This window comes from Lynx rufus, unplaced genomic scaffold (genome assembly GCF_022079265.1).
Source record: "Lynx rufus isolate CCGP_SWC_20201006 ecotype Redwood Valley unplaced genomic scaffold, mLynRuf1.p SCAF_27, whole genome shotgun sequence".
In the NCBI taxonomy this organism is placed as follows: Eukaryota; Metazoa; Chordata; class Mammalia; order Carnivora; family Felidae; genus Lynx; species Lynx rufus.
Window position 1 is genome coordinate 8978594 of NW_025814842.1, and position 16455 is coordinate 8995048.

Genomic DNA, 16455 nt, shown 5'->3' on the forward strand with positions numbered 1-16455 from the left:
GTCTAACTCCAGATTGAGCACCCCTATACGAGTGGCCTCGCTGGTGGGAGGGTGGTACAAGGTGCAACGGTCTGAAGCATTAGAAAAGCCTTTCAACACTCAAAAGATATTTTCTTAAGTGCTTCCTTTTTCCTCAGTGAAATGCTGGCCTGATATTGTCCAAAAGTCCCACTGCACACACACCTACAGGCTCAAACAGAACTGTGGTGGCAGGCCGGGCTGGAAAGGTTCTGGAACCTAGGCTCTGGAGAGGGGAAGACATCTCAACTCAGAGAGCAGGAGGAGCCAGAGCGCTGAGGAAGGCTTGATGGGGCTGCCCAGGTTGGGGACCAGTGTGGGAACCAGAGGGAAAGCCAGGGTAGAGGAGCTTCACAGAGGACACAACCTGGAAGGCTGGGTGCATGGGGTGGCTTTCCATGAGGTAGAGGACACTAGAAATGTGGCGGGGGGTGTCCGGTCAACAAGGTGAGGGGGAGGTAGGGAGACCGGCAAGAACAGCCAGGTGGGAGGTTCTGGAGCCGCCTGGGCAGAGGCAAGGGCTGGGGAGTCTCCGGCAATGAGACTGAGATCACGTGGAAAGAGCTCGGAAGATAAGCAAGGTTAGTCCGAGGCTAAGGAACACTGACCTTTGAAGGACAGATGAAACATAGAAGTGTCTGACGGGAGGCTGGACTGGGGCGAGCCTGGTGAATCAGAGAATCAAGGGGAGTGTCCCATGGAGGTGGTACTCAGTGGTGACAGATGCTTCTGAGAGGCCCAACAAGGTGGCCGGCTGGGAGGCAAGACTATACCAGAACCGAGGGCTCCTGTCTCCCAGCTCTGGGCTCTCTCACCTTGCTGGCTCCAGGAAACGCCCCAAACTTCCAGTTTAACTACACAGAGGCCACTGGTGTGTCCCTCGTGGTTTCCGTTGAGAAGCAGAGGCCTGAGCACAGAGATGCACACAGGTGTGTGTGCTTGGGAAGGTGGGGAAGGTTCCAAAAACAGTCTTTGTGTTCCACGCATGGGGGCGGGGGGCGGGGGGAGGATAAACCCACACGTGTGGAATGAGGCTACTTACATAAGGTTGCCCTTGGCTGTGAGTGCCTGGAAGGACGCTAGACAACACGGTAAAGTCTGAGAGGCAGGATAGCAGGTGATTTTCACTTTCTTTGTACTTTTCTTGCCCCATTTGAGTGTGTCCCAATGAATGGTTTCCTTTTTTGTAACCTGAAAAGAAAGACTATTTTTATTTGGGGAAAATAGAGAGTTCTGGTAGTGAAAAAGCAGCAAAATAGGGCAGCAGCAAGAGGGAGCATGTGCGGGGGCACGGACTTTTAATTTTTAGGCAGGACAGAGCGAGTGTGCTGTGTTCTGAGACTGCAGCAGGATGGCCCTCAGGAAGCTGGAAATGAGGGGCCTGGGATCGGCCACTTGCAAACTGAACTTGAAACCAATATAGTAGCAAAGGATCCGCAGCAACTAGGAGAGGGCGGGTTAAATGACCTTGGAACGCTAGTTAAGAAGAATGAGGAAGATGCACAGGTACTAAGGGAACAATGGCCAAGGTCTAGGGTTAAGCAAAAAAGAAACTTTCACAGCATACGGAACGTGCCCCTATTTGTGGTTTTGGTTTGGAAAATGTGAACACGCCTCCCTCCCCCTCCACACACACAGTAGGGCAGGTTAGGTATGCCTGGCACAAAGGGCACATAGGGGTGAAAGGGGACGGAAACATTCCTGCCGTGGGCTCTTTGTCCTCACAAAAATCATCTGCCCCCAAGGGGAGCTTTGTGTGTGTGTTTTAACATCTCAAATGGAGCTTGCTCGCAGGCTTCCGAAGGCTCCCTAGCAACTAAGAATGAATGGCGTGGCCCAAGAAAGAATGTGGCTGTTGGCCACGGAATGGGGCGTGATGGTGGCCAAGGAAACTCTTTTTTTTTTTCCCCCAAAAGTTCTTAGACTCCATTCCAGGTGCCAGGATTTACTGCTTCCGAAGGTTCCGATCCTGGAACAGCCCCAGCTCACTCGGGAGCAAGAAAAGATCCATGACATCGGGGCCCAGCATCACCGCTCAGGGACTCAAGCACTTTCTGAGGTTTTGCTTGGAAAGGCAGAATTTTGTTGCTTGGTGCCACTCGGCTAATTGGCCTCCATCTGACGCTCTGGAGGGACCGTCTGATTAGAAGCCACAGCAGCCTGGCTCATTATTTCTGATTAATAGACAGCACCTGGCATCTCTGGGCGACAGTGCCCACTCAGGACCCAGGTGTGACCTACACGGCCAACAAAAGCGTGATGGCTCTGCAGCCCCAGGACGAAGCCCCTAAAAGCGTTCATCATCGTATGGAAGTCCCAGCTCCCTGGAACACGTTTTGAACTGGCTTGTCCTTTTTGCTGGTTCCTTTGCTGCGAGTCTGAAATAATTGATGTGTACTCACAGTTAACTCATCCGAGAAGTTTGCTTTCACACCAGGCAATCTCACTGGATCTATTGCCCTCCACCCCATTGTAAGTTACTTACTCATTGTAAGTTAGTACTCTGGCATCCTGGTTTGAGATCCATAGAAGAGAGGTGTTAGTTGTGCGTGGACTAGGCAGGCCTTTTAGCCTAAAGGCTGAGGGCAAGAGGCGCCCCCGAGAGACAAAGTTGTCTTTCTGGTGGTAGCCAACCTCCCCCGGAAAACTTCCAATAGTCCCTGGTTGCTGCTTAGAATTGATTGCTAAAAATACGTGATAAATCTAACATCCATCAGGAAAAAGCGTGAGTCTCAGATACAGACATGAACAAAGAGATTACGGAATGTCCTCTCGCACCCTTCCAGATACTCTGACTCTGTAAAAGTCTGCCTTTCCTGGTCTTTGACGGAAGATATTTTGCAATTCTGTATATTGTGGAAAATCAGTAGTGCAAATTATTGCAAATAAGTCTTGTCTGGGGAGATGCAATTGATTTCTGCCCTTTGTAGGAAGCCAAACTTGCGTCTATCAACAAATTCATTTCTGCATTCCTGATTACTTTATGCAAATCTTCGGATTCTCCTTTGAACCCATTTCGCCTCTGGCAGTTCCCCTCAAGGAAGGAGTTAAAACAAGACCTTTGGGGCGCCCGGGGGGCCATCTCATAGTTTGTGGGTTCCAGCCCGCATGGGGCTCTGCGCTGACCGTGTGGAGGGAGGCTGCTTGGGATTTTCTCGCTCTCCCTCTCTCTCTCTGTGCCCCTCCCCCGCTCGCACACACGAGAGCTCGCTCTCAAAATAATCTTAAAAGACCTTGGACATATTTTCATTTTGTATTTGTACAAACATGATTTTACTCCCCGGCTCCCCCCTTTCTCCGCATTGTCCTTTTTTCCCCTGGCCACCAGGAAGCACAAAGGCAAAGTTTTAAACCCACGGAGTGTCGGTCCACTGAGTGTTTCACGGGATGTGATAGGCAGCTGCCCCAAACACCAGGGAAACAGGTGGCCGTAGGCAATGGAAATCCAGACCCTCAGCTGCCGGCCACCTTCCTCCCTTTCCCCGCTCTAGCCTCCAGTGGAGACTGGAGGCAGAGCCCTCAGACCTCAGTGCTGGAGGCTGCCTCTCGGTGGCACCCGGAGAGATGAGGCCCATCTGGAACTGGCTGGAGCTGACCTGCTCCTCACACTTCCTCCTCACACCAGCTACAACCACTTCCTGTTCCCAAGGACAGCGGAAGTTGGAGAGGACTTCCCAGGATGTTGCAAGCCCCAGAAACAGAAGGGCAAGTAGCGGATGGACAGTCCCCCCGGGGGTTGTGGAAGCAGCTGGAGCTCAGAGTGTGGTTCTGTCTGAACACCTGCTGGTGTTGGGGAGGGAAAAGCCTCGTCTTCCACAGGTTTTTCTGGCCGGTCTAAGAATTAAGTTGGTCACCAGCTAGACCTCAAGACTCGACAGTTGCTGCCTACCTGCTTGTACCCATTAACCTTTGTCTTACATCTTCCCCTAAACTCTTCTTTCCAGCTTATCTCTAAACTCAGGCAAATGAAATCCGAAACCACCCCTCGGGATGGCGAAGGCCCTGACAAGGCCTCCCAGACCACCCAGACCTTTTGAGCTAAACTTGACTTGCACTGGGGCAGATGGACCACAGAGTGGCCTCTGGAATGACCCACCTTTAAGTTTACCTCATTAGAATACTAAAACCCTCCCCCAGGGAGGAGCCTCAGCCTCATTTACATAACATACAAGGTCTCTACAGGCATGTTTCCTTAAGGCACATGCATCACGCCCACCTCTACCTAGGCCTCCCTGTCTAAATAGCCATCCTAACCCTAAACAGAAGGGACCCATTCGCCGTCTCTCTCGGGGAGTCACTGCTTTGGAAGCCATTCCCTATGATCTCCTTGGCTCTCCGAGGAGCGAACTCACGTTGGTTAGGCTAAAAGTTGACAGGAAACAGATTAACTGAACAGCAGGTTTAATTTTGCTTGTGCGAATCTCTCACAAATATGGGGTTCCCAAAGTTAAAAGGAAGTACATATGCCCTCCTGAACCAAAAGGGATGAGAGCCTGGGGCTTCAAAGGCACAGAAGGCGATTCACAGACCAGGAAGAGTGAATGTGTGCGCCTCCCCACCCCCACCCCCTCACCCCTCCCCACAGATGGATCACTTAGGGAAGATTTAGCTCTGGTAAGAACCCCATTGTGGGAAAGACGCCCGACTTCAATTCTTCTAGGTAGTTAAGGGGGCAAAAATTTCTCTTGAACTGTTGGGTCTTGATGGGCAGAGGTGATCGTGAGCTACAGGCAAAGCAGCACACTTTGCAGGGCGGGGGAGCTTGTTCTGAACCCCTGTACTGGGCCCCAAGTAACACATTACCCCTCCCAGGAATGCTGAAGTTGAGAACTCAAACCTCCTGAAAGGGGTCGATGCCGAGGAGGAGGAAACATGCTCAGTGAGGAGTCAAGCTGTGTGGGACAGGACACAGGCCCTCTGGCCCAAGTCCTGCTGCCTGAGCCCGGATGCCACTCCGCTCACGGTGTGTGTTACAGATGAAGTGGCCTGCCAAGGCAGCAGTGGTGGGGAGCCGTGCTGGTCCTTTCTCTGCCTCCAGGCCAATCTCTGTCCCTATGGGTCTTCCTGACATGACCTTCCATGCAGTGTCTCCTTTTCATTGTTGGCGGCCCTAGGAGGCCTCCCTCTCTACTCCACGGCTCATAGACCATCAAAGCCCTCCCTTCTGCCAGGGAGAAGTGTTCTCCCTTTCTCTCTTCCCTCCACACCCACATCCCATTTTGTCCAGCTAGGGCCTGCCCGCTCTTGAAGGATTTGCTCCAGGGTCACCAGCTCCAGGAGGCCCACCCCTCTTACCTCCAGCCTTTTACTTCCTCACACAGCCCACTCTGACCTGCTGGGGGGGGGGGGGGGGAGAGAAGGATTCTTTCGGGATGCAAACCCCCGGCCCCGTGCACTTGAATCACCTGGAGATTTTAAAATGCAGATTCAGTCTGGCATGGGACCCAAAACTTGGCCTTTCCGCAAATCCCCAGGTGATGCTAATAGTGTTCACAGGCCACACTTAGAGGGGAAAGAGCCAAGGTCAAGGGACTTCCTGTTCTCAGTAGACCCAGAATCCCAAGACTTTGGCCAACTGCCTCTATGCCTCTATCAACATACTTGAGCCCCTGCCCCCAGCCAGGCCCCAGGCTGCAGAGACACACAGCTCCTTTCGCTTCCAATCAATTTATGTCCAACAGGCCTGCCCAACAGGTACCAGCTCCATTTTGCCCACGAGGACCCTCAGGCTCACAGCAGGTAACTGGCAAGGTGGGGAGTCCCGGTGAAGGTGATTTTCACTCAGGAAAACGAGCCAGGCCTGATGGGGGGCGGAATGGGGCGGGTGGGGAATGGAACCAGCCAAGAGCCACAGCTCTCAGACAAGGGGCCACATTCCCTCCTGGACACTCCCAGGGCCTGGGAGAGGAGGGCAGTTCTACCTGGGAGCAAGAGAGGCAGCAAGACAGCTCCCATCAGTGGCAAGAAGCTTCAGGCAGTCCCAGCCCTCCTGAGGTGCCCACCCCCAAGCCAGGGACCTGTCCAGAGCTCCCCCTCCCTCCCTCCCTCCCCCTCTCTCTCACACACACACACACACACACACACACACACACACACACACACACACGACATTCTCCTTTACAGCAGCTTCAGGCCCAAGGGGACCACTGTCCAGACCACTGCCCTGGACCTACTCACCTCTGACCTCTGGGCCTCTAGCCTGCTGCCCCTAGAAGACTCAGTCCTTTCCTGCCTGTCCCCACACCCAATTCAGAAGCATGGGGTCCAGAGACACAAACCCTTTGCTAGCCCAGGAGGAGGCCTGGCCTCCAACGGCTTACACCCTGGCCTCCCGGGAGGCATGAGATTACTGTCACCAGGGAAGATGAGCCCCTACCCCCCACCCCAACTCCCACCCCAGGAAGGCCACGTTGCCCAAAGCCAGGAAAATGCAGGCTTGCCCTCACAAATCAATCCGCCCTCTCCATTGGTAGATCACCCCCACACTACTACAACAGCCCTTGTTGGGTTGGGCTCCTTTGAGCCCATGACACTGTTGTACCATCGCCCCCCCCCCCCCCGCCCCAGCTCACCCCTATCTGACATCACTGTGCCATACCCAAAAAGCTCATTTTTTTCTTTTATTGGGAAGCAGACACAGGGCAGATCATAGGGCGGGAAGCAGTGTGATGCCTCCTGGCGAGACCCAGGACAATGGTAGCCAGAGTCAGGGACAACACCGTGGCCAGGCCTATGCCCACCATCACAGAGGTGTGAGGCGAGGTCGACCCCTCCACACCACGATCGGCAGCCTTTCCCAGGAAGATCAGAGGCCCCACGGTGATATCCGCTTCTTCGGTCACTGAAAGATACAGGACACCTGGGGTCAGATAAAGGGTTTTGCTCTGTTCCAGTAGACTGAACTAGGTTTTATTCTAACAGCTGCATTATCACCCCACAATTGTCATTATGCCCTACTCAGAACCCCCCGGCTGACACTGGTGTGGGGGTTTAGAGCCCCCTCTTAACCCCAAGGCTTCTATGTTAGGAAGGCCACGAACAGCATTGCCCCAGAGGTGAGCAGCCTTGAGTGGGGGACGGAGGAGGAATGTCCCTCTGCAGTAAGGCAGTTACCCTATACTGAGGGGAGAGCCGTAGCCCCGCAGCAGTCCTAAGCCATACCATGCCTGCGATTTCGGGAAGCCATCTTGTGCCGCGGTCTGTCTAGGTGGGACAGCCTCCAGGAGCGGCCCGGAAGGCCACAGCTACCTTTGTTACAACAGTTACAGATGTCAGCAGGGCCTTCTACTGGGAACCACCTGAGCAGAGGAAGACGAAAAGATCGGACGGCTAGGTTGCCAGCAGGAAGCAGCTTGCTGAGGACCTACACACCAGGGAAGCCGGGCAGGCTTTCTACCCCAGCCACGTCTAACCTGTTGCCTCACCTGTTAGAAGACTTGATGAAGGAACAGGCTTTGTTTAGCTGGTCCGGGACTCGGCTAGCTGGAGTGACTTTCAGATGGCAGGTGATATAGATCTAGAATTAAGAGCAGCAGTTACAGGGTGGAGGTCTAGGCTCTACCAGCGACTTCAGGAAGCCAATTCTTTAACTCTTAACCCTCAGTTCCATTTCACAGATGGAAGGTCAGAGGTGAACTTGCCCAAGATTTTGGAGGGAGTGGCAGACCAGACCCTAGGACTAAAACCCACCAGCTTTATTCCCTGCCGTCTTTCCCCAACCCTGTCCGATGGCTTACCCTGCCACCTGGGGCAGGGGAAATTTTGACAAAACTGGGGCTCAGGTCAGCCCTGGCCCATTTGGCAGAGGGATCTCCAGGCAGAGGTCCCTTTCATACTCTAGGTAGTGCACTTCACACTCCCTGCCAACCCCACAAGGGCATAGAAGTTCTACCACCTTCTCTCTGAAGCCTTTCGCAAAGCCACAGCCTTGGCCACCACCTAGTGGCTGAGCACACCAGCAAGGAAGCCACTCCAGAAACTCCAACGAGCCGGGAGGCACTTCTGGCCACTGGCCTTGTATCTGCCCCAGCAGAGAAGGGCTTCAGAGTCCCTTAGAATCCTTATTTCAGAGAAGTACTGCTTTTATCCTCAGCTCCCTCCCAGGACATTTTTTTGATGTTAACTGGGGACCGTGACCGTAGAATGGTTCCCTGATCCTCGTAAATAAGGGTTTACACCCGCCCCTGCCGTGGCCACAGGCGGCCAAACCATCCTATCTACCGTTGAGGGGAACGCTCCCAGAACTCAGGCCACCTTTCATTCTTCAGCATTGTCATCTGGCACTTGCCTCCTCCCCCCACAAGATACAGATCCCAGCTCTGGTGGCTCCTGCGCTGAGAACCACCCCCCATATGAAAACTTCTCCCCCTCCCTTCCACGAGACCACCTCTGAGGTTAACGGCATTCCCAAACCCAACTGGGCTCCTCTACCCTAGGACCTACAAGGTCACTGATCTTGGGACCAGGACCCTTTCTCAGTCTGCTCTCCTTTATCCCCCACCCCAGGACCTACCATCAGCTTTAGGACATGTCACCAATAGGACATGTCTTCAATTCATACCCGTCCTGCTACCTGCCAGTCTGTATCAAACTTCCTGTTCAACAGAACTGCGGGGGGTGGGGGCAGGTAGCTTCAGTATCATCTTCTACAAATTCACTGTGCTCACCCCTTAATGCCCCCCCCACCAGCCATAGGAGCCTCGGGTTCAGTGGCTTGCAAACCCAGCTGCTTAGAGTCCTCTAAGAAGCTTAAGTAGCTTTTGAGGATTTCCAAGTAAAACCAGATAGTACTTTACTCACATTCACCTACCAGTCTGTCTAACAGAGCTCTAGACGGTAGGTGTGTAGGTATTTGCCGTAAAATTCTATGAAGGTTTCCATAACCATGTTCAAGAAGTAATGCCAGGCCCCCACCCCAATTAAGTGAAAATATATGGTATTAGGTGACCTTTCCAGGGAGTTAATATAGTCAGTCGGTAACAGGGATTTTTCATCACTTCCTGACCAGCTGTTCCAAACTTCAGAATGTGGGGCTTAAACTCCCAACCCTGGGATCAGAGTTGCATGCTTTACCAACTGAGCCAGCCAGGTGCCCCAAAGTGATTTTTTTTTTTAAAGGCTATTACCATGTTTCTGGGGTCATTAGCAAAGTGGAACGTGTCTACTGTGAACTGGAGAGTCTCCGGCCTGGGTCTGGGGGCTTTGAAGGCAGAAGAGGCATCAGAGAGACCATCCACGAGACAGCTTTGAAGAGAAGGAGGAGACAACGGAGTCAGGCGCTAAGGCGGTAAAGGTCATGTTACAAGGGCTCCCCCAGAGGTGGCCCAGCCCTCACCCGTGGAAGTCCACGATGGTGTGATGAGGGGAGGCGTTCTGGTCTGGTGTCAGCGTGGCCACACAGTAGTCCACAAACAGTCGCAGTGGTATGTGGCGGCCGGTGTGGACTTCAGCCTGGAGGTGGGCTAGGTCTCCCAACTGGAAAGTGGGGGACTGCTTCTCGGAGCCCCAGTCCTCTGAAAGGCACAGCCAGGGGTGAGAGACCGCCAGAGCTCTCCCTGCAGCCCCCCTCTGCCATCCTCCTGTGCTCACCCTCCATCAGGCGCAGAGAGAAAGCCAGCTTCTCCTCTGAGAGCATTGTGGTCCTGAAGGGCACCCAGGTGGGCAGGATGGCCTCGCTGCTCACGTTGCTATGCCTACAGAGAAGAGCAGTTGCCCACACCTGTCCCGAGCTCACCCCATCTGGCTTCAGGGGAGTCTTCAGTGGGGGGTGGTGGGGGAGGAGGCGTGTGTGTGCGCGCGCGCGCACGTGTATTTCTGCCTCAGTCTTCAGCTGTGGCCCAGCCAGGCAGCTAATCCAAGGCAGCTGAACCGACACTTGAAGTCTGAGCCTGCCCCTTTACCCTCCCAAACTCCACACTTGCGAGTGGGCCCCGCCCTCCGGCCATGACCCAGGCGGAGGCACGAAAACGGGATACACCTGAGTGAGGAGTCTGGCCCTTAGACCCAGCTGGGCTTATCGGGGCTCAGGTTTTGGGTCTGAGGCAGCCCTCCCTCCCTGCACCCCTCAGCGTTCTTGAGCTGAGATCCAGTGCAGTCCTTCAGAGAGAAATACAGCTAGGCCTCCGGTCCTTGAGAAGCCACGGAGACCGTCTGAGCCTAGACCAGGACGGGAAGGTCCTCGGAAGCAGTGGGAGTCACCCCACCGGGACTCACAGAAGAGGCTAGGTCATCTGAGAACCAGGCCTCGGGCATCTGGAAGTCCGAGCACCCCAGTCTGTGGCAGGCCCCCTGCACTGCCCACCCCCGTGGGGCCAGGCAGGCCAACATTCTCAGGTCTGTCCCAGGCAGAGACCTTCTGGAGCAAGACAGCTGTGGTCCGAGGAGGGCTTTGGCCTCTCTAGCGAGAGAGGGGGCAGCTAGCCTTCCTGCCCTTGGCTCCTCCGTCTCCCCTACCCTACCCGGTCAGGCGCTGAGCTCCCTCCAGCCCGCCCCTCCACCCCTGCTGCCACAGGTCAGGACTCCCTCCATCCCATCTCAGCTGGTCTCCCCGACTCCATCTGCCTCCTGTACCAGCGGCCAGAGGACCTTCCGGGTTCAGAGACCATCCTTGCCATTCAGTTAGGTTCACGGTGGCAGCAGCGGTTGGGGGGGCAGGGGGTGCCTGCTAAGGTGCCAGCCTGAGCACCTTCTCTGGATCTGTTGGGCCTTTAGAACCTATCTGTCCCCCTTCCCTTATTGAAGGGGCCCTGGGCTGCAGCCTCTATTAGTGACACGCTGCCCTCCCTGGTGTGCGTGAGTGTGTGGCCCTGCCCAGAGGGTCTCACCCCCACCTGCCCCTTTATGTACCCTCCCAGGATCTTGTTCTGGGAGCTTCTACCTTGACTCCTCCCCAGGCCTATGCCATGGCTCATCTCCCCTGCCCTTGTGGTAGCAGCACGGACCTTCCTGACCTCCTCCCAGATGGAGGGGCAGGATTAAAGCCTATGCACTCTGCACTCGACTCAGCCACATAGGACTCTCCATCGTGGCCTTGTCGTTATGAGCCTAGTTGCCCTCTCCTCATGCCTCAGTGCCCAAGTTCACAGGCACATCCTTAGGGCTAAGGCTTGAGGGGCTCCCACCACCTGCACTCGGGTACTGGGGGAAGACTTGGGCAAAGGGTAAGCAGGGATCACAGGAGCCTAGAACTTCTCGCTTTACTCAGAGGCTCTCTGAACTCCAAGGCCTGGGCCGGGCAGCCCTGCAGCTTCCACCGAGAGGCAGCTGTGGCCCAGATGCATTCCGGAGGCTCAGAGGAGACTCCACGGGCTCCCCACTCCCAGCTGGGACAGGGAGCAGGGACCACGGCTTAAGTACCTCCGCCTTATCGCAGTCATGCTGCCGGGAGGCCGACGCGCTCGCTGAGGGGCCGCGACAGGCCCCAACCCACACTGACCTGGGGTAGCGGCACTCGATGGGAACTTCCGCGCGGTTGGTCCTCAGGATGGACAGGTTTCCCACGGGGCGGGGGTTGTGGAGCAGGAAGGTGCTATACACCAGGGCATCTTCGGTCACCTGCAGGGAGGGGGCGGGGTTGACCCTACCGGCATCACCTGCCCTAGGTTTGCCAACCCATGTGAGGGTACAGGGAGGGGCAGCCCACTGGGGATGGAGGGACCACAGGCCCTGGACCCAAAGTTCACCTACGGCTGACCCATGGGAAAGCCTGAACATGTACCACCTTGGAACCTCCGTTTTTTCAGCCTTGACTCCTGACACCCCCCGTAGGGGGTCTGGATCAGTTCCATGTCTGGCACTAAGCAGTGCCCAGTGACCAGGGGTGTTGGGCACGGGCTCCCCCTCAGGCTGCCACCCCCATCCCCACACACGGCTTCCTTCGGGGGGTGCTGAGGTCTGGGACCAAAAAGCCCCCCGGAAGAAGCCAGAAAGTACCAGGAACTTTAACTTGTTGCCACAGCAGTGGACACTCAAGTTGCCCGTCCTCTTCAGACTTATTCTCACACCCATTTCACAGAAGGGGAAACTGTTCAGGGATTGCCCGAGGCAAGAGCCAGGCAGGTGCTACTGGGGAAATCTGCACCTTCCAGTGGGCCACCCAGAAGGACAGTGAGGCTGCCTGGCCCCTAACCGCTCAATCTTCAGGGGAGAGTCCTAGCTTGCTATTAGTGAGGGCCCCAAATGGACCAGCTGCAGAATTTGTGGGTCCCCTTGTTCAGAAGTTCAGAATTTCAGGGCGTTAAAGCAATCATGGCCCTGGGAGACAGCACAGGTCCCGGCCGTAGGTGATCGTCTGGCAAGATTGGGGGACCCTGCCCAGGAGAAAGGCGTGGCCAGATTGTGCTCACCGGCCTCACCTGGGGACCTTAAAGATCCTGATGTCTGGCTCCCACTTCTGGGGTCTGATTTAGCATAGGCGGTGGGAATCAGAATTTTTAAATGCTCCCCAGGTGATTCCAATGCTCAAAGATTGAGGGTTACTCAACTAGAATAATTCCTCAAATAACTCCCGCAGTTCTCTGGGCTCTCTCCCCTCTCCCCGGGGAAGCAAGTGCCAGAAGGCCTTGGGGCAAGCCCTGGTGGGGTGGGGGTGGGGGGGTGCACCTAAGATCAGAGTCCCAGGAGGGCTCCAGGTGCTGAGCTTGTACCCACCCTTGCCAAGCTGAGACCTGGTGGGCGGGAGCAGGGGCCGAGGACAGAGAAGATGGTTCTCAGTGGGGTACCAGGAAGTCCGTCCAGAAAATTGTGGACCAGCTAGGGATCCTGTGTCCAGTCCAGCCCTGCTTTGTTGGAAGCCCCTCCTTGTAGCCTGAATTACTCAGCTCTTCCCTTGTTTGTACCCGACTCCCGCATTAAGCTTCCCTATCCCCCACTTGGGACTGCCCCGTTTGTGCCTTTAAATCTTCAACACAGAGGGGATTATGATGCCCTTCGCCCCCTCCCTCTTTTAGTTCGAGGCTTCGAGGCATTAAACATGAATGAGGGAGGCCAACATTAGGGTTTTTTTTTCCCCCTGTGATTGCTTCGAGCTTTACCTCTTCCCCACAAGTTCCTAGGGCTCCTGCAAATGCTGGGCCACCTGCAGGTCATGAACAGCCCCCAAATCAGCCACATCTCTCCTGGATGCTCTCGAGGGGTTCACAAATCCTCAGGAATCAGAGTGGGGGGTGCCCTATCTGGACCAAAGTTCACTGCCACCTCTGGACTCCACTGCCCCCCACCCCCCACCCCCCACCCGATTCCAGCCACTAGAGGCAAGAGCTTTCAACCACCCCAGCCCAGTGTCACCAATGCCCAGCTTCAGGCCTCAGCCTGCCCCCAATGAAAGGGATCTGGCCCAGCCCCACCTCTCACCGGACACCCACTCAGCATCCACCCTCCCCAGCGCCGCCCAGAAGGCCAAGTCTCACCTGCACGCTGTTGCCACACTTGTGCAGCTCGACTTCAAACCTGACCATATCATCTGAGTCCCCAGAGATCAGGGGCTCACAGTTCTCCGGACCCAGGGTGAGGTCTGCAGGCCTCACAAGCCTCCCAGTACCAAAAAGGTTTTTGCTGACGTTGACCACCAGCCAGGCATGCCGACACTCTACCACCACAGAGGGGCTTGATGGCAACGAGGGGTGGGTCTTATCCTCGGTGGTGGTTGGGGGATAGCACAGCCCCGTGCCTCCCCAAAGCAGAAAGCAGATGAAAAGCCCGTAGCTCAGCCCCATGGCGCCTACGCTCACTCCCGCTGGTAACTACAGCCACCACCCAGTGGTCTTATACCCCGGATGATGCCACTTGCACCTGGGCTCCCACCTGCTTCCCTTCCCCAACCAATCAGTGGGCTAGTCCCCCATCTAGAAACATCAGCACCACCTGGGAGCTTGTTAGAACTGCTGCCGCTCAGCCCCACCCCAGACCTACTGAGTCAGAATCTGGTGTTTTACTCTCTTCCCAAGTGATTTGTATACTAGTTAAATCTGAGAAGCGTGGGCTGGCAGCCTATTCAGTCATGTCTTGCCCCACCCCTACGCCCACGTGTCTACCCTGTTGCCAGCCCCGCGAGGGAGTTAAGAGCTGCCCCAGGTCGATGGGGGAGACCAGGAGAAAGGCCTGCAAGGCTGGAAGGGTCGGGAGAACTGATCAGGGCGTGGCAGGGAGCTTATTCCAAGTGAGAGAACAGGAAGCATCATTAAGAGACCAGGAAAAAAAAAAAAAAGACCAGGTAATTTTAGGGGCTCTTGCCCAATTTTATGGGTGATAGAAGGGGAGGTCCGTTCCGGCAGAGGCAGCTGGGTGAACAGAGGTGAAGAGAGGGCACAGGGGAGGCTTGGGAGAAAAGCCTAGGAACTCAGAGTTGCCGGAGCCTCGGATCCCTGGGAGTGAGAGTGGCTGTTGGGGGGGCTGGGGAAGTGGGTGGGGCGGAGACATGAAAGTGTCTGGCTGAGATGCCAGACTTTGCTGTGTGGGCAAGGGAGGCCATGGAAGGTGCTGAGGCTCATGCTCTGTCTCTCTGTCTCTCTCTCAAAAACCAATAAAATTGTCTCTCTCTCTCTCAAAAACCAATAAAATTAAAAATAAAATAAAGAGGGAGGGGGTGCCTGGGTGGCTCAGTCGGTTGAGCCATCGACTTCGGCTCAGGTCTTGACCTCACGGTTTTTAGGTTCGAGCCCTGTGTTGGGCTCTGAGCTGGCAGCTCAGAACCTGGATCCTGCTTCGGATTCTGTGTCTCCCTCTCTCTCTGCCCCTCCCCCCCCCCCCCCCAAAAAAGAAGTAAACATTAAAAATATTTTTTTATTTTTTTTTTTAAATTTTTTTTTTCAACGTTTATTTATTTTTGGGACAGAGAGAGACAGAGCATGAACGGGGGAGGGGCAGAGAGAGAGGGAGACACAGAATCGGAAACAGGCTCCAGGCTCTGAGCCATCAGCCCAGAGCCTGACGCGGGGCTCGAACTCACGGACCGCGAGATCGTGACCTGGCTGAAGTCGGACACTTAACCGACTGCGCCACCCAGGCGCCCCTAAAAATATTTTTTTTAAAGAAAATATAATTTAAAAAAATAAAGAGGGAGTGACATAAAGGAAATTATTATGAAAGAATTCATTGTTTTAGTCAAGGTTGCCCTCCTAGGGTGAAGGGAAGGTGGTCTTTCAGTAAAGTTCCTAGTACTCAAACTAGTGCAGGAAATTCCTATGTTGGCTGGTTAAAGGTTACCTTTCTGAGGGGTTGAAACTGCAGGTAGGTTAGGTGTAAGTCTTACCTTAACACAAGTGATGCCATTTTGGGCCTGTAGTTTTCTTTTTAACTTACCTACCCAGTCCCAGAGGGAGGGAGCCAGCTGTAGCCTGAGGCCCCAAGGAACAGCTAGCTGGAGACCTTGTGTCTTAGGAGTGGCAGCCCTCAGGGGGAGGGGCCTCTCCATGCTTGTTGCCCACAGCTGTGTTTGTGGATTGTGCTGGAAATAGGGTGGGGTGGGCTGGGGACTAGAGATCAGGGCCTCCCTGAAGCCTGGGATCTGTCCCCTCTCCCTCTCTGCCCTGGAGCTAACCCCTTTTAGAAAGCTTCAGGATAGAAGGACATAGGGCACTTGCCTCAGTGGAGCATGTGACTCTTGATTTTGGCGTCATGGGTTGGAGCCCCCCCCCACGTTGGGCTTAGAGCTTACAAACAAACAAATAAGACATGAAGAAATTGGTGAGGGTGTGAGGCATGTATTGGGAGGAGAGGGAGGGATAGGTGAGGCTGGAGGAGTGTCTGTATGCACATGAGGTGGTGGTAAGGTTGTGTTTTCCCTTTCCAGAAAGAGAACCAAAAACATTCCCAGCGGGGAGAGTGGCCAGTCCAGATTCTGGGTCTTTCCCATTTTTCTGAGAAGTGCTGCCACCTGGTGGCCAGAATTCACCAAAGGCAAGGCCATCAGCCCAGAGCATTTTCCTTAGAATATGGTAGAGGCCAGATATTGGTTTCTTTTCTTTAAAAGAAAAAAAAAAAAAAAGTGTTTATTTCTTTTGAGAGAGAGAGTGCAGGCATGAGCAAGCAGGGGAGGGGCAGAGAGAATCCCAAACAGGCTCCATGATGTCAGAACGGAGCCCAACACAGGGCTCAGATTCACAAACTGGACACTTCACTAAGCCACCCAGGCACCCCCAGATACTGGTTTCTAAATACAATTCCTCTCTAACAGGGGGACCTAGGGCTCCTTAAAAGATTGGCTGATTGCAGGACTAGAGCCAGCAAAGTACAAGGTCAATCTGGAATATCCTGTTATGGCAAAAACTCACAAAATGATGAGGACCTGTCAAAAGGACACAAACAAGGAGGTGCCTGGGTGGCTCAGTTGGTTGAGCATCCAACTTCAGCTCAGGTCATGATCTTGAGGTTTGTGAGTTCGAGCCCCACATCAGGTTTGCTGCTGTCATCACAGAGCCTGCTTCGTCCTCTGTCCTTCTC

The 16455-nt window shown here is 54.6% G+C and overlaps 1 protein-coding gene across 1 annotated transcript; it reads right to left on the minus strand.

Annotated features, from left to right (window-relative positions):
• Nucleotides 1-6624: 6624 nt before the first annotated feature.
• Nucleotides 6625-13748, minus strand: ZP3 (zona pellucida glycoprotein 3). The gene is made up of 8 exons (XM_047089496.1): nt 13425-13748; nt 11453-11571; nt 9607-9710; nt 9353-9530; nt 9144-9261; nt 7443-7534; nt 7180-7316; nt 6625-6859 (listed from the first exon to the last, which is right to left on the minus strand). The coding sequence occupies exons 1-8, from the start codon at nt 13728-13730 to the stop codon at nt 6639-6641; spliced, it is 1275 nt and encodes a 424-aa protein (XP_046945452.1). The 5' UTR covers nt 13731-13748; the 3' UTR covers nt 6625-6638.
• Between the last annotated feature and the right edge of the window lie 2707 nt (nt 13749-16455).

Excerpts from the sequence above, each read along its gene's own strand:
- ZP3 (XM_047089496.1), bottom strand. The coding sequence starts at position 13,730 with ATGGGGCTGAGCTACGGGCTTTTCATCTGCTTTCTGCTTTGGGGAGGC. Across the intron at positions 9,711-11,452 it reads ATCGAGTGCCGCTACCCCAG|GCATAGCAACGTGAGCAGCG; the intron begins GTCAGTGTGGGT and ends TCTTCTCTGTAG. Across the intron at positions 6,860-7,179 it reads TTCCCGAAATCGCAGGCATG|TGACCGAAGAAGCGGATATC; the intron begins GTATGGCTTAGG and ends TGTATCTTTCAG.